This window comes from Phaethon aethereus, assembly GCF_964289735.1.
Source record: "Phaethon aethereus genome assembly, chromosome: 1".
In the NCBI taxonomy this organism is placed as follows: Eukaryota; Metazoa; Chordata; class Aves; order Phaethontiformes; family Phaethontidae; genus Phaethon; species Phaethon aethereus.
The window spans coordinates 30,422-49,949 of record NC_138575.1 but is presented as its reverse complement, the minus strand read 5'-3'; the positions used below and the strand labels follow the sequence as shown (position 1 = coordinate 49,949).

The window sequence follows — 19,528 nt, the reverse complement described above, 5'->3', positions numbered from 1 at the left end:
AAGGGCAAAGGAGCTCAGGAAGGCTGGCAGGTTTGTAAAGACAGACCCTCCAAGAGCAAGGACAGTCCATCTCAACACTTAGGAAAACAAGCCAACTTATCATGAGACTGGCTTAAGTAAACAGGGAACTCATGACAGAGCTTTGAGGCAAAGAAATATTATACAGGAGATAAAAATAAAAACAGGGACAGGCTGCAAGGCAGAAATTCAGGAACATTTATGGACAATGTTAGAAAAGCCAGAAATGACTGAAGCTGAGACTTGCAAGGAATGTCAAAGGCGACCAGAATAGCTTCTTCCTCTACACTAGTAGTAAAAGGCTGAACAAGGAATATGTGGGACTGTCACTGACTGAGGTTTATGATTTAGTGACAGTGCACACAAGTAATGCTAAGATACTCTGTACCTTCTTTGTCTTTGTCTTCACCAACAAAGTCTTCCAAGCCTCTGTCCTGAGGATTGAGTTTGGGACTACTTGTGAGAAATTGAGCAATACGAATTTATGAGAACAGATGGGTTGTCTTGCATTCAAGGGTCCTGAGAGAGCTGGCCAGTGTCCTTGGAAGGACAACATCATCACTGAAAGGTTATGGAAATTGAGGAAAGTCCACTGTGACTGGAGAAAGACAAATAGTGTATCCATCTTCAAAAAAAAGGTCAGAAAGATGATGTGGGAAACTACAAGCCAGCATGCCTCACTGCTGTCCCTCCAGAAATCACGAAGTGAGTCCTCTTGGAGTACGTTAGCAGGCATATGGAAGAGGAGGCAGTGACTGAGAAACTGTCAGCATGTATTTACCAGGTTAAATCATATTTGGACTACCCGACTGCCTTTTATGCGTTTGTGGATGAGGTGAGAGCAGCAGACAGCATTTACCTTGATTTCAGCAAGGCTTTTGCCAGTGTTTCACACAATAATTTGGTATCGAAAATAAGAAGAAATGGTCTGGACTGCAGGACAACTCAATGTATAAAAAACCTGGTTGGATGATTAGGCTCAGAGAATAGTGGTGAACAGGTTGTACTCTGTCTGGAGGCTCATAAAAAATGGAACATCACAGAGGTCTATCTGAGACCTCCTTTTTCTGTGACCTGGAGGTGGCAGAGTCCACACTCAAGTTTGGAGAACACAACACACTGCGTGGAAACAGCTCATACCCTCACTGGCAGGGCTGCCATTTACAGCAACCTAGACAGGCTAGAAGAATGGGGCAACAGGAATCTCATGAAATTCAACAAGGACAAATGTAAAGTCCCACCCCTGGGAATGCAGGCTGGGGAGGAGCTCTGCAAGTAAGGATGAAGAGGATCTGCTAGACACTGGCTAACCATCAGCCAGCAAGTGTGCCTGGCAGCAAACAAGTCAACAACAACCTGGACTGTATGAACAGCAGTCTAGCCAGCAGATCGATCAAAGATATTATCTTCTTCTACTGGGCACTCAGACTACATTTCAAGTACTACATTCAGTTTTGGACCCCCAATATAGGAAAGACCTTGATAAAATGAAGCAAGTTCAGCAGAAGACCACTAGTATGATCACAGGGCTGGAGCACTTTCCCTGTGAGGAAAGAAGCTGAGAAAACAAGGCTTTTTTACCCTGGAGAACAGAAGGCTTTAGGGAGATCTAAAAGCAGCCTTCCAACACCTATGAAGAGTTTATTGAGAAGGCAGAGCCAGGCTTTTTACAGCGGTGCAAAGTAGGAGAACAGAAGACAACACACATCCATTGAAACAAAATAGGTTCCAACTGCATGTAATGAAGACCTTTTTTGCTATGAGGACAGTCAAGTGTCACAATAGGCTGTCCAGGGAGGTTGTACAGTCACTATCATTGGAGGTTTTCAAGACCTGACTGCATAAAGGCTTGAACAACCTGGTCTGATCTCACAGTTGACCCTGCTTTGAGGAGGAAGCTGGACTAAAATCCACCTTCGATCCCTTCTAACATAAATTATTCTGTGATTCTGATTCATCTCAGTTCTAGCTAATTCTGTTAGAGATGATGCCTCAACATTTTAGTATAAGGCCCAGTCAAACAACTTATACAGTATGTCTTTCTTCCCCAGAAATATCAACTTAGAAGCATTCAAAAACTAGGGAAAGCCTTATGTTAAATTATCTATACAGTGACTCTGAAAAGCAATCTATAGCTCTCAATCCAGATATCTGCTTTCTTTGCAATTGGCTAAATGGCTGAACTTTATAGGCTTTTCCTGAAGATGACAGAATCATAGAATCATTTAGGTTGGAAAAGACCCTTAAGATCATTGAGTCCAACTGTTAACCTAACCTTTGTCTATTTTTTTAGTGTAGATGGGAAAGTAGAAAAAGGTAAACTCAATGGTCTCTTATGTAGCATTCAAGGGAGAGAGAGACATTCAATCACTCAAAGAGCTACTTCAAAAAAAGTTTAAGGAATCCATGTGGCTTGTAAAGAGAGCAATTGCACTGCTAAACCCATGAAAATTAAAAGACTGTACAAAGTGTTCACATTTTTGAAAATGACAGTTAAGTAGTTTGGAAGCATTTTTTGAGGTCTGCTTGAAAATCATCAGAAATTGCAAAGTATAAGGTAACTATATGTAAATCCTTATTTCATTCTACTCAAGTTAGGACTGGAGTACCAAGGGCAGTTTCAGGCATCACACTTTAAATAACACTGACAAATAAGAAAGTCATCAGGAGATGAAGAAGAGTAACAAAGCATTTAGAACCTACAGAGGAGGTTTGAAAGATGATGATTTTTTACATGTTTCCATTTAACCTTTTGGTGTTTTTTTAAGAAATTACATCTCCCACTGCTTAAAATGCTAAAAAACATCAGTAACCAAGTGTTCAACGCACACAGTGAAAACAAAATTACAACAAAAAAAGCTTGTTTTGCAGTAAACATGCATGTAAACATGCATTAGGAAAGACTTTTTAAGTAACATGACAGTGAAGCTCTAAAAGTCATTGCACTTTTCAGGTGGAATTCCTTTCAGTGAAGGACCTGCTTTTTAAGAAAGCTGATGAAAGCCTTCCAGGTACATTTTGGATATACTCAATCTTAACTCAGGGCACGGTATCAGATTAAAAGCTGGACTTCTGCAAGGCCTTTGATACGGTCCCCCTCAACATTCTTGCCACTAAATTGCAGAGATATGGGTTTGACAGATGGGCTGTTAGATCAATAAGGAACTGTCTTTGTGTGCAAAGAGTTATAGTCAACGGCTCAATGTCCAAGTGGAAACCAGTAATGAGTGCTCTCCCTCAAGGGTCCATAAGGAGACCAACACTATTTATGATCTTCAATCACAACATAGGCAGTTGGATTGAGTGCACCCTCAGCAAGCTTGCAGATGACACCAAGCTGAGTGGTGCAGTTGATTCAGTAGATGGATGGGATGCCATCCAGAGGGACTTTGACAAGCCTGAGGAGTGGGCCCGTGAGGAACTCCTGAAGTTCAACAAGGACAAGTGCAAGGTCTTGCACCTGGGTTGGGGCAATCCCCAGTATCAACACAGACTAGGGGGTGAATGGATTGAGAGCAGGTCTGCAGAGAAGGACCTGGGCATACTGGAAAACAAAAAATTGGACAGGAGCTGGCAATGTGTGCTTGCAGCCCAGAAAACCAATCATATCCTGGGCTGCATCAGAAGATGTGTAGCAGGTCAAGGGAGATGATTCTCGCCCTCTATTCTGCTCTCGTGAGACCCCACCTGGAGTACTGCATTCAGCTCTGGAGCCCTCAGCACAGGAAAGACATGGACCTGTTGGAGAGGGGCCAGAGGAGGTACACAAAAATGCTCGGAGGGCTGAAACATCTCTCCTATGAGGAAAGGCTGAAATACTTGGAGTTGTTCAGTCTGGAGAACAGAAGGCTCCAGGGAGGCCTTATTGCAGCCTTTTAAGAGGGCTGCTTCTCTTTGAGTTGCCCAGAGAAGTTGTTGGTTGCCCCATCATTGGTCATGTTCAAGGTCAGGTTGGATGGGGCTTTGAGCAACCTGATCTAGTGAAGGATGTCCCTGCCCAGGGCAGGGGAGTTGGACCAGATGATCTTTAAAAGTTCCTTCCAACCCAAACCATTCTATGATTTTAAATGATGTCTTGAAGTCCATTAAAGACTTGCATTGTGAGTTCATGGAATAAAAAGAGAGAAGGGAGATGTTCTAGGACTGAAGGAATCTAGTAGGTGATTATTCCCCACTACGTGCCTATGATGCACAGCCCAGTCTTTCTAATAACTCCACTTGGTTTACTTATTTGTTTCTGTCAGTCTGTTCACTGTCTGAGATTCAACTAGTTCCTTTGTCCTTTAGAATTAAATTCTACTTTAACCACTGGAAAGAATTATGTACTATTTTTGAAAATCTTGGCAATGAAAGCATAATGAACCAGTAACCATGGACATGTTTATTATCTAAAAGTAGGCAAGAATAGTTCTTAAATACTTTAAGAATATTCAAATAGGTAAGATAGTCATACCACCTTTAGTCTTCTGTCTTTCCAAATTTTCTGTGGGTAGGAGTGAAGTCCCATTCCGATCTTCCTGATCTATTATTTTTTCCTGTGAAGTTGTTTCATCCTGTTTAAACATAGATAGAGGGGAGAAAGGTAGATTTCAATACAGTTTATACATACACATTACTCTCTGATCTTTCAGTTAACCTTTTAACAAATGAATTGGCAACTTTTAAATTACTCAAATTGACTCAAAATTCTTCCCAGGCTTCCATAGTCATAACATGGCTGCCCATCAGCTGAGAGAATCTGTAAAAGCCTTTCTCAAGCAATACATCATAAAAAAGGAATTCCAAACATTTCATTCGGTTTCAGTTCCTCAACATATGGGAAAATTTCAGGAGACTTGTGTGAAAAGATCATACCTGTTTCTCCAATTCAGAGACCTGCACTACTGACTGGGATTTCAGCTCATTCTGACAGCAGACAAATTCCTCAGACTTCTGTACAAGGTCATCTAATGGAGGGGAAAAAAGGAGAGTTATGATGTGTTCTTCCCTTTTTTGCTGAAATACATCCTGTTTACACATATACACAATAGTATATGATATCCCTTATCTCAGTCATTGCTTCAGTTTTGGGCTGTAAAGGAGCTGGGAGAAACTAAATTTGAAATAATAGCTTGAGTCATAATCAGCATTATTAGTTCTAATACAAGCCTACAGAGAAAATGGTACAATTTGCTTGCCTTGGTTGTCTTACTTATTATTTCAGTAGAAATTCAGACTCTGAAGAATGTGGCACATCTAAAAAGAACTTACATAAGTTGATGGAAAAAATCCAACAAGTTATTAAAATTAATTAAAAAATACATCTGGCTTGAGAAATCCATAAGCCTCAAAAGATTATAGGCTGGGACAGTACACAAGGAAAGCACCATATATGCTGCCCTACTCTTATGCTCCTCCTTTTGCAACTGGGTTTGGTCACTGGCAGAGACAGAAAGGTGGGATCGCACTAGGGAGACCTTTAGTTTGATACAGTACAACCACTCCTATGTTCCTACGCAATTAGGAACTGTTATACCAAGACTTTCTTATGAGCTATTATAAAAACAAAGCCAAATAAAAGGGAACCCAAGGACCCTTAGGCTCTTGAGAACCTGCTTCACCAAACTACTGTGCTTGCTCACCCTGTAGTTTCTGTATTGTAGCACTGTTTTCGGCAGACAACAGCAACAGCCGGTCAACATCCTGTTTCAGCTGATCGTTTTCAGCTACAAGGGCAGCATGGCTAGATTGCAGCTCTTGCTCAGCCACCTTAAGACAACTGATCTGCAGGTTTTTTTCTTCCACCTCCAGCCTTTGTTCCTGCTCCAGGTCTTTATACTTCACCTCTAATTCAGCTTGCGCCCTTCTTGCCTCTTCCAGCTGTTCTGAGAGACACTGCACCTCCTCCTGCAAGCGATGGGAGGACAGCTTCCTCTCAGCTAGTTCCAGCTCCATCTTCTCCCTGAGATCCTCAGACTCTCGTCTCTCTGCATCTAGCACATGCCTCAAAGAGTTTAGATCCACTTCCATCTTCTGGCATTGATCTAGGAGTGTCTGTAAAAGGATACAGAAATTAATTTAACTCTCAGCTAGTTCAATACTGTGCCGCAAATATGCGGTTTCTGTCTTAAACATTTCACGGTTCCGAGGAACTCACACCTTTTTCTTGGTACAAAAGCTTGAACATGCCTCAATACGGGGAGGACCCCAGAAAAGACGGAGATAAGGTGCCATTGCCTGACTGAATACCAGGAGGAGACACCAAGAGGTGCCACTGCCTGATTGAATACCGGGAGGAGACACCAAGAGATGCCATTGCCTGATTGAATCAGCCTGCACAATGACCGGGAGGAGACACCAAGGCCTGCAGAGGTGCCATTGCCTGATTGAACCAGCCTGTTGCATATGCATGCAGCCTGTTGTATATGCATGCAGACAGAGATTGTGGGACTCGGACTGTATAAAAAGGACACCATCAGAAGTAAAAAGGGGGACCCCCACCACCAAGGAGCATCAAGAGGACCAACAAGACGCTGCTGGATCCACGGGTGGTGATATCTTCTTTGCTCGCGCTCGTGCTCTCTCTCTCTCTGCCTCCGCCCCCCCGCCCCCCGTCGAAGTGTAAAAGATGTGCTGGAGGGGACTTGTTTGTTTAGTTGAATTATTTAGTTAGAGTAGTTTCCATTGAGTCATTTATGTAACCTCATGCCTTGCATTGTGTATTATTAAATTGTCAAATTGGTTGGCTGGTGTCGTTCCACCTCAATTCAGTCCAGGGGGATCACGAAGTTGGCCGTTGGTCTCACGGGGAAGGGGGTCGTCCTAAATGACTTCTTTCGGGCCGCGACAAATACCAAAGCAAACTATGTGAATTCTATTTTAAAATTGCCATTAAATCTTTTTCAAATATCTAAGTAGCAGAAAGGAAGAAATAAACATGACAGAAATCTCAATTTGTTAGAAAGAAACTGCTCTACTATTTGCACATTGCAAGAAAACAATGCTGGGAGAAACAAGAACTCTCAATTTTGGGAAAGAAAAGTCTTAATTTAGAGCAGGGGAATGTAGAGGAAAGAAACAATAGAACAGTGGCCATGAGTTCTCTTTCAGAGGAAAGAAAGCTTCCCAAAAAGGGGAGGAAGGACTACAACAAAAGAGGGGGAACTCAACAATTACAGAGTACAATTAAAAGACAGAAAGTGTGTATGTGAAAGGGGATCAAAAATGCTGAAATAGGAAACTGGAGGTAACAGTGTGCTCTACACAGTACCTAGTGCTTCAAGAAAGATCCCAGAAAGCTGATTGACACTGACCAAAGATTTAAGACAACCAAGGAACAGAAACAGAAACAGACCCTAGACTTGCCAGAATATTTTTTTCAAACTTCCTCCTCCTGGAGCTGTGGACCGTCAGCATAGCTAGTTTCAGGAGGAGTCTGATGAGGAGCTCCCTTCACTTTATGGGTAGGAAGAGAAGCTTCAGCCACATGGCCTCAAGTTTTTATGTGTACCAAGGTCTCCCTCTGATCATATAATGTGCATGAGGGAAGTCAAAGACACAGAGGAGTAGTCAGGGGACCCCAACAACCATGCCATGAAGATATCCATGCCACCACTTCATGAAACACCCTGGTAAGCAATGTAATCAGTAGTGAGTACAAATCAGCTCACTGAGGTTCTTCACCTCTTCCTGGTCCTAAGAAGTCCCACCACTGTGCCTGGCTGTGACACACAGGAAAAGAAAACAGAGTGGTGCATAAGTGTGTAAAAGTTATCAAAGTGAGGTTCAGCACTAGATTGGCTGGAGATTGTGCAGCCTACTAACATGAGACTGATACATTAGAAGTGTCTTCTAAAGGCATGGAAATTTATTTTCAGAAGTTCAGATATTGGAAAAAAATTAAAAATACACCGATCCTATATCTGCAAACAAACCTTTTAAGAAACTGTGTACTAAACCTTGTCTTAAGGGGCACATATATACATAGTCATATATGCACAGATCTCATTCTCTTCATGCTCCAAAATGATTAAGTGAGACCCACTCCAGAAGTTGTGTCATATTAGCAAGTTCTCAACAAGACATACTAAAGAATATCTGTCTATGCTCTGATCTGGCCTGGATACTGCAGTCCAGAAACAGTGTAGCTACAGCAAAACTGTGTTAGGCACTTTTGTCTTATGTGAAGCATTGTGTGTATTTGATAGCTTTGAATGTATCAGTCAGCAGCCTGGAGTATGGATAGACTTTGTCCCTGTCCACCTGCCCAGGATCTGGGTCACTAGAGATGTTTGCTGGCTGGACCTACTATAAGCTATGCATACAGACCTGCAGCTCTAAAACCTGACCTGAGGGAGCCCCCCAGCTGATTTCATGTTGAAAACCTGGTGCCAGAAATAAACTAATCTGGTAACTTCTGAGCTACTGACAAAGGCCCCATCCACCACTTACACGAGAGTAAGACAATAAGCAAAGCATGAAAACGTACCTGGTTTTGCTGTTCAGCAGTACGTAATTCCTGCTGCAGCAATTCTATCACCTGAGTTCGTCCTAGCAGAGATGCCTCCTGCTCCTCTAGCTTTCTCTGAAGTGTACGCAGGTTCTGTAAGAGAGACAGTGCTTTATCAGTATCTGAGAGGCTAACATAAGAAGGCTAGATTTCCTGGTTTCATCCATACACCTCGTTTTCATAACACAGTTACTTTAATAGCCTGAATAACTTCATTTTTGTTGGCACTTATTCTGGAGCCCTGGTGCAGTATGGAAGAGCTCACCATTGTTTCACAAACAGGGAGCTGGAGCACAACAATTTAATACTTCTTTTAACTGTTCTTTCTTTTCAACTGATAACAAATCAGCAGATCGAAGCTAGGACTCTGAAAGTCCAAACTAGCACCCCAAAAACCCCCAAACAGTCAAATCATATCTCTTCTCACCCCTTCTGAATTACTTTGAAGAGAATTGCTCTCTCAGGGTGTCTTCAGACTGGTAAAATTTCTTTTCCTTTCTCCCATAATAAGATTATTATATCAAATATACCTGCTGCATCTCTACTTCCAGATCCGACGGGGCCACTATCTTGAGCAATTCAGCTTGGTGCTGCTGAGCCTGCTCTTCTAGGAGAGCTTCCTTCTCCTGAATCACTCCCTGCAGGGAGCTCAGCTGAAAAACATAAGCCACACAATTTAAAAAAAGCCACAAGCAAGAAGGTTATAAGCTTGACAGACATGCAGGCTTGCTTTCAACATGCACATACTATGTGTGTGATGATAATCCTATATGTCAACCTTGGTCCAATGGTATCTTTACCCTACTAATACATATATATTAACTGATAAAATTTCAGATCCCAGAAAGCAAAAACCATAGAATTTCATCTAAAAATATGCAGAATGATAAAAGATATGATTACTATACAATAAGTTCATAAAACTTCGCGGTTTTTATTCGTATCAGATGCAGCCCAACTCGCAGATCAAAAGCTAAACCTGCAATTCAGAGTATTAACACAAATCTTTCCATAAACACAATGTAACATAACAGCTGATGATCAAAAGCTCCTCTGCACATCCACAGATGTGTCAGAACACCAAGAAGCAACGGCAGGTCTGGGACCTGAAAGAATACTCTGCCCCAGCTATTCCAAAGCCCATCACAGAATAGCAATGTCAGGCAGGGAAGAACCCAAATTCTGACTCGGAGGAAGGGACACCCTGTCCAGTCCCTTCCAGGGGCTGTCCTGTGTGTCATGTCCATCCATGCCCTGTCTGTCCAATGCCCATCGTTCCCCCCCCCCCCCCCGCCCTGCTCTTCAAAGAATCATCAGTCCCCTTGTCCAAGTGTGCAACACATTAAAATGAGTTAATTGCGGAGCACCTTTAGCACCAAGAGTGCTTACTGCCTAGGGGTACAGGATATATTACGCAGGTGAAGAGCATTTTGGGATTGCAAAGGCTTATGGAATCACAGAATCACAGAATCACTAGGTTGGAAAGGACCTTAAAGATCATCAAGTCCAACCATTAATCCAGCGCCACCATGTTCCCTAAACCATGTCTTGAAGCGCCACATCCACAAGTTTTTTGAACACTTCCAGAGATGGCGACTCCACCACCTCCCTGGGCAGCCTGTTCCAATGCCTGACCACCCTCTCAGTGAAGAATTTTTTCCTAACATCCAATCTAAACCTCCCCTGGCGCAACTTGAGGCCATTTCCTCTCGTCCTATCGCTGGTTACTTGGGAGAAGAATGTTTAGAAGGAAGAACCAAAGTCAGGGAAATGGATGGACCTAGGTGATTTGGGGAAGAACAACTAAAAAAAAGAGGGTAAGTGAATTAAAAAAGGCCGGTTGTGTAAACTGCGTCTGCTCAATATACTTGGCTGTCCCTGCCCTGCACCTGATCAGCAGTCTGTCCTGTCTTCTTACTAAAGACCATTTCTAACTCTTCCATTGTGAGAGAGGGTCTCTATTTGGTGTGCATTTGTGTATTTGTGTGTGTATGGGGGGTCTAAGTGCTAGTAACTGGAACCAGACAGAGGCTCAAAGGGCTTGTGTGTCCACAGTGCCCGCAACTGGAGAGATTAGAGTAAGTGAACTTAAGTGCCAGCAACTGCAGTGGGACCACAGGTCAGAGGGCCTGTGTGTACATGGTGCCAGAAACTGGAACAAGTGTGAGTGTGCAAGTTGTACTGGGTTTGCGTGGCAAGGTTTTGGTAGTGTGTGTGGGGGAGAGGCTGCAGAGGTGGGTTCTGTGACAAGCTGCTAGAAGCTTCCCCCTATGTCCGACAGAGTCAAAGCCAGCCGACTCCAAGATGGACCCACCGCTGGCCAAGGCCGAGCCCATCAGCGACGGTGGTAGCGCCTCTGTGATAACGTATTTAAGAAAGAAAGAAAACCAAATGGCAACAGCAAATTGCAGTTGGAGAGAGGAGTGAGAACATGTGAAAACAACTCTGCAGACACCAAGGTCAGCGCAGAGGAGGGAGAAGAGGTGCTCCAGGTACCAGAGCAGAGATTCCTTGGCAGCCTGTGGTGAAGACCATGGTGAGGCCAGCTGTCTCCCTGGAAGGGAGGACCCATGGAGCTCCACCAGGGAGCAGATCTTCACCTGCAGCCCATAGAGGACCCCACACTGGAGCAGGCAGATTTCCCAAAGGAGGCCGTGACCCCATGGGAAGCCCGCACTGGAGCAGGCTCCTGGCAGGACCTGCGGACCCATGGGAGAGAGGAGCCCACATTGGAGCAGGTTTGCTGGCAGCACTTCTGACCCCATGGGGGACCCAGGCTGGAGCAGTCTGTTCCTGAAGGATGGCACCCCATAGGGGGACCCAGGCTGGAGCAGCCTGTTCCTGGTGGACAGCACGCCGTGGAGGGACCCAGGCTGGAGCAGCTCGTGAAGAACTGCAGCCTGTGGGAAGGACTCATGCTGGCAAAGGTCGTGGAGGACTGTCTCCTGTGGGAGGGACCCTACACTGGAGCAGGGGAAGAGTGTGAGGAGTCCTCCCCTGAGGAGGAAGGAGCAGCAGAAACATGTGATGAACTGACCACAGCTGCCATTCCCCGCCCCTCTGTGCCACTGCGGGGGAGAATGTAGAAAAATTGGGAGTGAAGTTGAGCCCAGGAAGAAGGGAAGGGTGGAGAGAAGGTGTTCTAAGATTTGGTTTTAGTTCTCATTACCCTACTCTGGTTTGATTGGCAATAAATTAAATAGCCAGCTGATTATGAGCCAGCAGTGTGCCCAGGTGGCCAAGGCCAACAGCATCCTGGACTGTATCAGAAATAGTGTGGCCAGCAGGAGTAGGGAAGTGATTGTGTCGCTGTACTTGCACTGGTGAGGCCACACCTTGAATACTGTGTTCAGTTTTGGGCCCCTCATTACAAGAAGGACGTTGAGGTGCTGGAGCGTGTCCAGAGAAGGGTAATGAAGCTGGTGAAGGGTCTGGAGAACAAGCCTGATGAGGAGCAGCTGGGGGAACTGGGGTTGTTTAGCCTGGAGAAGAGGAGGCTGAGGGGAGACCTTATCACTCTCTACAACTACCTGAAAGGGGGTTGTGGTGAGACTGGTCTCTTCTCCCAAGTAACAAGTGACAGGATGAGAGGAAATGGCCTCAAGTTGCACCAGGGGAGGTTAAGAGTAGGTATTAGGAAAAACTTCTTCACTGAGAGGGTGGTCAAGCATTGGAACAGGCTGCCCAGGGAGGTGGTGGAGTCATCATCACTGGAAGTATTCAAAAAATGTGTGGACATGGCACTTCAGGACATTGTTTAGTGGGTGCGGTGGTGTTGTGTTGATGGTTGGACTTGATGATCTTAAAGGTCTTTTCCAACCTTAATGATTCTGTGATTTTGTGAAATTAAATTCATTTTCCCCAAGTTGAGTCTGTTGTGCCCATGATGGTAACTGGCGAGTGATCTCTTCCTGTCCATATCTCAACCCACAAGCTTTTCGTTATACTTTCTCTCCCCTGTCCAGCTGAGGAAGGAAGTGATAGAGCAGCTCTGGTGGGCACCTGGCATCCAGCCAGGATCAACCTACCACAGAATGTATGATCACCAGTGAGTATCAGGCTGAACTAGTTGGCAAGCAGATGAAGTAGCCTAGGAGCCAGGACAGAGAGGGGATGATGCACAAGGGTGAGACAACAGGCAGACTTGGCTACTAGATGGACCAGTGGAGCTCTGGCCAGCTGCCAGGAACCATAGGGTCTTGGGGGTCTTTAAGGACAAGACCTGCTTTTGTGTATGTGTGAATCTCTGAGGGAGTTGGCCACTAGAGAGACTAGGGGAGTCCTGTCAGCTGTGTGCATGTGTGGGCCTGTGTGCCTCTAAGAGTGAGAGGACAGGGAGGGTGGCTACCAGACGGACCAGGAGAGTCATGGTCAGGATGCACATGTGTGTCTATATCTCTCTAAGGATAAGACCACAAGGGGTTGGCTATTAAAGGGGGTAGGGGAGCCCTGGTCAGGTGTGGTCGGGGTGGGAGCTGTGTGTGCACGCATGCACTAATGCATGGAATTTTCTAAAAGCAAGCCAGCACAGGGGGGTTGGTTATTGGAGGGTCCAGGCGAGTCCCCTCCAGCTCTGTGCACACATGTGTGTATGCAATGGGTCTGTACCAGCAGCTGGAGTGGAGCTGTGGGCCCTGGGGCTTTTGTATGTCCACATGCCAGAACTGGGGAGACTTGGATCCAGGGGCCAGTTACTGGACAGATTGAGAATCTTAAGCACAGGTGTCAGTGAGATCCACATATACATCTATATATATTCTTACTATTCTCTCATTTGAGCTGCCATAGAGGGGAACAGGGTAAGGCTGTTGGTGCTGTTTGTGTTCATGTGAGTGCTGGGTGCTTCTGCCTGTGTTACCTATGTGGCTGGCCATCTATGTACGTATACAGGAGTTGTACATGTGTGCCTGCTGGGAACACATTCTCCGCCATGCTACTGGCTGGACTGAGAGGCATGGAGCTTTGGCAAAATTGCCTGTCAGTCTGCAGGATTTAGCTATATCCCCAAGCAGAAGCATGTCCTTGGGAACTGTCTGTCTTAAATTATCCAGTTACAAGACACATGGGAATGGTTCAAAGCTGTGTCAGAGGAGGTTCACGCTTGACATTAGGAAACACCTTCACCAAGAGGGTGGTCACACACTGGAACAGCATTCCTAGAGAGGTGGTCAATGCTCCATGCTGGTCACTGTTTAAGAGGCATTCGGCCAACACCCTTAATAATGTGCATTAACTTTTGGTCAGCCCTGAAATGGTCAGGCAGTTGGACTGCATGATCACTGCAGGCCTCTTCCAGATGAACTATTCTATTCTGTCATGCTAGTGTAAGTGATGGGGTGGGAAACACAGACACACACACACAAACTGAAAAATAGAAAAATTTTTCTGTACCTGTGTTGCATACTTGATTTCAGCATCTTTCAGATTCACTTTGGCTAAAGCCAGCTGTTCCTTCAGATCCTGAACAGTCTCCTCTTGCTCCCTGAGCTGCTCTTTTAGTGCTTCAGGTTTCTTTCTATGCCCTTCACTTGTATTTTGGTTATTCTGACATTGCAAGAGGAAAGAAGTTGGAAGAAAAGAAACAGAAGTAAACTGATCAGTATTACTGGTGAATTAAAAAAAGTAAAGTAGAATGCTACTGCACTCATGACTCCTAACCAGATGCTTATTTCTACTACATTTCCTAATTTCTTAACTTCAGATTTTCTTTGTTTCTTTAAATGAAGTTGTCCTATGTTAAGTAGCTATTTTCCCTATTTCTGCGTAGATATACACAAGAAGTCTAACTGGGAAGTGTCAAATCACTTTGGAACAGCTAATTATTCATGAATGCTTACCATAGAAACTAAGGTAAATCATATTATTAAATAAACTTAATACATAATCTACAATATGACCACCTTGATTTGTGAGGCTTTTTAATTCCACAGATTTCTCTAATACCAGAAAGGAAACATTTTTAAATTAGCAATAGAAGAATATTCTCCACATGATAAAGGGGCAGACATTAGACATTCTAGACTACAGAAAATGCCCGTGGAAATCTCTTTAGACTAATGGGATTTATAGCAATGAACCTGTTAGAAATAAGCAAAGGGAATATGCAAAAAATCATCAGTTCTAGTCCACTCTAAGGGACCAAAATCCTGTTTATGACCATGAAATTTAAACTTGGACAACATTTCACTTAAAACATGTGCTTAGGCTATGTCTACTCAGACATACTAGCACAGTACATCTGCATTCTTCTTTTGTCTCTCAAAGACCATCTGTGGGGCAGGCAATTCTCTAACACCACAATCGTACACCTATTTAGCACAGAGTCACATATCAGGCCTAACATACCAACACTGTCATCGAGAAGCAGGAAAAAAATCCTTCTATTTTTATCATCTCAGCCCTCCCAACTTCTTCAAGCACTTAGTGCTGAGGATTTTTGACTGAATATATACAAAATGTATCTCCTTCCTTTTCCTTGGTACAGATATCGGATCAAAGATCACCAATAACATATGAAATCTACAGAGTATTTATGTCCTTTAAATCCATTCTGAAAAATTTATGAAGTTGGTGTAGTAAGTAAGAAGCTACTGTTCCTCAAAACATGTGTCACCTGCAGAGCAGGTCTTTGGAAGCAGGCAGAATAGACAGACAAGGAAAGCTTTAATTGCACTTAAGCTTAGAAGTAGAACAGGGGAAAAAAGAAACAACAGAAGTGCAGGAAGCTTTAAGAAGCCAGGGATATACATAACTTAGAAGGCTGGGCCAAAGGAGTTGCTAGAGGGGAAAGACGGGTGCCTTAGTTTGCTTCCTTGGGATTAGCTTTCAGGATTGATATTTACAGTCAGATTTAGAAAAGCTTCTGACAAAGTCCAAGCACACTGGCCACTACAGGAAGTACCGCAATTAAGGACAGTAACGCAGCCACAAAGTTCCCAGAGCTCAAGCTTTCAAATATCATATTTTTCCAAAATCTACAAACCCTTATATCCAAACCTAATTTGTGTTTACCCACTTTAAAAGTTTAAGAGGAGCCTCAATTGTTCTGTATACAAATACCAACTACTTAATATAAAGATATAAGCTGATATTTTGATTCTCCTGAAAATGAGGCACTCTGTTAAAAGCCCAGAAAGTAACAGTATCAATTAGAAGCCCTTTGCTATATTTACCACTCATGATTTCCAAAAGGAACGACTAATGTTCAATACCTCAGCACAACATGCAACCCCAATCTAAATTTTTCATCTTCAAAGACAGAGTATCTGTCTAGGAAATACCACCATTACTCAAGAGAGCATCTACTGGGGAAATAATTATAAATAAATAAAGGAATCTGTAGCTTCTCAGTAGGTCTAACCTTACAAGAATGTATCTAGAAAGTGCTTTCTGTGCCAAATACATAATATCGCAAGTAACTGCCCTAACATTATTTCTCTTAAATGATCTTCTAACCCAAAACCAATAAGGCTCTTGTCCACACAATTTCCACTGGAGACTGTATCAAGATCTCATTCCTCTAATTAGAAGGCCATTTTTCTTACTCGCTAATTTACACCCATCCATTCACCTGTCAGTACTGTCTTTTCACTGTAACAGTTCTCCCACTTTCTTGGTGCTTACCTTCCTCATAGAACTGTAGAAAGAAATTATGTTTCCTCTCCGCCTTTGGTTGACTAAATAGCCAAGCTGTTTTGAGTATCTAGTAAAAGCAGCTACTAATGTGATGGGAGAATGAAAAGTCTTTTGCTGCTCTCAGAATTTATCTTTCCTAATTCCAAATGAACAAAACATGACAACACTCCACATGAGGCCTTGCCACTCTTAGTACAATAGCTGGAAGGATAACTGTTTGCCTTACGTAAAAAAGAGTAGGTCCTCTTTTTAAAATCTACGTCACTGATTAACTGATGATAAGCCTTCTCTCATTTTGCCTTATACAACTGATAAACTCAAATTTTGAAGCAAGAACACTCATTAGTCCATAACAGTAAGTCTATACAAAGCAGTGTAACAGCATACGGGTCTACACATGCTACATAAGAATAAGCTAAAAACAAGCTTCAGCAACAAGACAGCAATGCAAAGTGACATAGCTAAACAGCCTCCAGGGCCTTCATTATCCTTTGCAGCCAGGCAATTTTTTTCATGGCTTTGCAATATACAGTGGCAGTATACCACAAGTTCTTGATCTTGCACTTGCTAAATTTTGCTTTATTTTTATATTATGTCAATCCTCAAGGTCATCCGATTCTTCCTGTGTGAAAACCAAATGCTGCTTTGCATTGAGACAGATTCTCAAGATTGTATTGTAAAGTGAAATACAGTAGCACATTTCTATGATTTTATGATGCCATCAATCAAAAATAGTAAGCACAAGTCATGGAACCAATCTTTACTCCATTAATAGTCACCTCTCACCTGACAGCTCTCACACTCACTCTTTAATATTTCCTGTAATTTTTTAATGTTTTTTTTCAATGTTGCAAATAAACCTTATCTTCTCTGGTTTAATGAACATCATCTGGTGTCCTGCAATTTGTTTGGACTTCTATCACATTTCCCTCACCTAATATTACTAACTTTTAAAAGAAAACTATGTGGTCAGCAGAACAATTTTAAGTTTTCAAAAATTACCAGCTCCAACAGGAGTTTCTAGCTAGTAGCTAATAGCTTCTTTAATGTCTTGGTACAGGACGCTTTCCCCTCATTTTCTACCTGGCTTTACACAACTATGGCTTGTTATCCATAAAACTTTGTTGTAGCACAAGAAGCTACATGGCTGGAAAATATGTATTATATTTTATTTTTACATTTAAGATACTTCCTTTCAATTTTAATGACCTCCTTATCTCCTTGTTCTTGTATTTCAGCCAACCCACCCTCTCTTTTGCTGTAGACACATGACAGATAACATTGAAACTTAAAGCTCAGATAGACACATGATTTCTGCACAGAAGAACTTCACTACAACAGATTACTGAAGGTATGCAAAGTGAAACTGGCCCATACCCTTGAGGAGATTAAACTGTGCACTCCAAGGGCACCTGCAGTACAAGGAAGCTGGACAGAATGGCTTCCTACAGCATAGACATCCTTGCTGGAACTATGATTGTCCTGCTATCATGACAGATGGGACCTGCTAGCTCACTGGGACCTAAAACGTAGGGTGGCACCAGACTATCAGTAGAGGCCAACATCTTTTAAGTAGCCCTGTTTTCCCAACCTTGGGATACACTTGCTCTTCTGATAAGGTCTGTGCAGGCAACGGTGATCCTTTCTCTGTCAGCTCCTCAATGCGCTTGTTCAGAGAGGCCAGTTTGGCTTTGGCCTGAAGTTTAAGCTTCATCAGCTTAGCATCTGCAGCCTCTCGCTCTTCCTGTAAAAGAAGGACACAAACTGAGTGCACCTAAAATTCCAGTCCTACTACCCTGAAAGCACCACTTGGAAAACTTACATGATTTGCCAGCCTGCCATTCTTTGTCCACCTGCCTCCCCAGTAAAAGTGCTAATTAAAACACAGCCAGGAAACAAATTTGCTCTGAAATGCTATAAATAGCAAAATAGTTAGCTTCTGCTGTAGTACGTTCTTTTCAAGGGATAGATCACTCAAGGGACTTCTCCTAGCAGTTAGTTCAAACTCAGTTTGACTTCCTCTACTATATGTAGTCCCTGAACACTATCTCAAGTAACAGCACGTTCTCTCACGTTGTGCCTCAGGGTATGCAATATGTATCTTTGGTTACATGCCATAAAACCGCTGGACTGCTGGGTGACTGCAGCATGGCCTACTCTTAGTCTCAAACACTCTGAAGTGGGGAAAAGATAAACCTTACACAAAAGATATTAGCATTTATTAGAGCCACCAGGAATCTGCACAGGCATTGAGGAGCTCTGAGACAAAATGCTACAAAATTCATCTAGAAGTAATTACCCCTAAGCGAAATGAACAGAAGCTATACTACATCTCTTAGGTTATGGTCCATTCTTTGAATTCAAATAATTCTCTGGAACTGATGCATTTAGTAGCACAGGTGTCTCAAATGTTCAAAAGAAAGCAGAGACTAGCTTGCACAGAAAGCTGAGGCAGCATTTTATTCTTGCTCCCAGGTCCCTGGTGAAAGAAATGATACCTTGAGTACAGTTTCTTTTTGCTGGAGCAGGGCATCCTTTTCTCGGATCAAATCCTTCAGCTGAACAACTAGTTTTTCAGTTTGGGCTAGGCGTTCCAATAGCTCCTCAGGTGCCTCCTCCATGCCTTCTGCTTCTGGCTCTAAAGCTTGTATCTGAAAAAGTGAAATGAGTGCTCTGGAGGAAAAATGTCTAAACAGACTGCAGCACAGCATCCAAATGGTATCTTCAGCTTCACTCCTAAATGCTGCGCTCTGTTCTTTGCAAGCATTTCATGTAGTCTATAGAACTATACACAATTAGGTGAAACCAGGAGGAAGGCTCAGGATACCCATGAGCCAATACACAAAAAAAAAGAGCACCTTTGCTGAACATACCACCAGCAAATCTGAAATGAGTGGTATTGGAGAGACTCTACCACTCACATACTACCCATTGTCTCAAGTACCAAAGGGCAACATACAGATCAAGCCTTCCACTGCCACCCAATCATGCAGAGCTCCCCTTTCTGTTACACAGAATCATTAGTAATCTTAAAAGTCTTTCTTCACCCTAATTCTAGTTTGTCTACTCTAGTTAGTCTGTCAACTTGAGATGTGGAAACTAAGGAGATTATGGTCTGCCCCACAAAAATGCTGACTTAAGAGGTCAGGAATATAGGAGAATCGAGTGGAATGACAGCTCAGTCTAGTGCTCAGCAATGAAGAGGCAGGAAACGGTTCTCACTGCAGTTAAATGATTCACACTCCCCAAACTAATTTTCCAGAAGATACAGAAGCCTTTAGGTAGCGCTGTACTTACAGCAATAGAGGATTCAGTAACTGCATCTCCATCATCTCCTGACAGCTCTTGTAAAACAGTACTTGCTAAACCTGACAAACGGCTCAGCAT

The 19,528-nt window shown here is 43.2% G+C and overlaps 1 protein-coding gene across 1 annotated transcript in view; it reads right to left on the bottom strand.

The window, feature by feature from the left end:
* The window catches only part of GOLGB1 (golgin B1), a gene marked incomplete at both ends in the record, with an annotated part of 72,695 nt that extends 53,167 nt beyond the window's left edge, over positions 1 to 19,528 (bottom strand). Inside the window, 9 exons of the mRNA XM_082012357.1 lie at positions 4,475 to 4,571; positions 4,873 to 4,964; positions 5,640 to 6,051; positions 8,486 to 8,599; positions 9,037 to 9,159; positions 13,898 to 14,050; positions 17,733 to 17,885; positions 18,640 to 18,792; positions 19,439 to 19,528. Of these exons, the coding sequence (XP_081868483.1) occupies positions 4,475 to 4,571; positions 4,873 to 4,964; positions 5,640 to 6,051; positions 8,486 to 8,599; positions 9,037 to 9,159; positions 13,898 to 14,050; positions 17,733 to 17,885; positions 18,640 to 18,792; positions 19,439 to 19,528 (1,387 nt within the window). The remainder of the gene's footprint in view (positions 1 to 4,474; positions 4,572 to 4,872; positions 4,965 to 5,639; positions 6,052 to 8,485; positions 8,600 to 9,036; positions 9,160 to 13,897; positions 14,051 to 17,732; positions 17,886 to 18,639; positions 18,793 to 19,438) is intronic.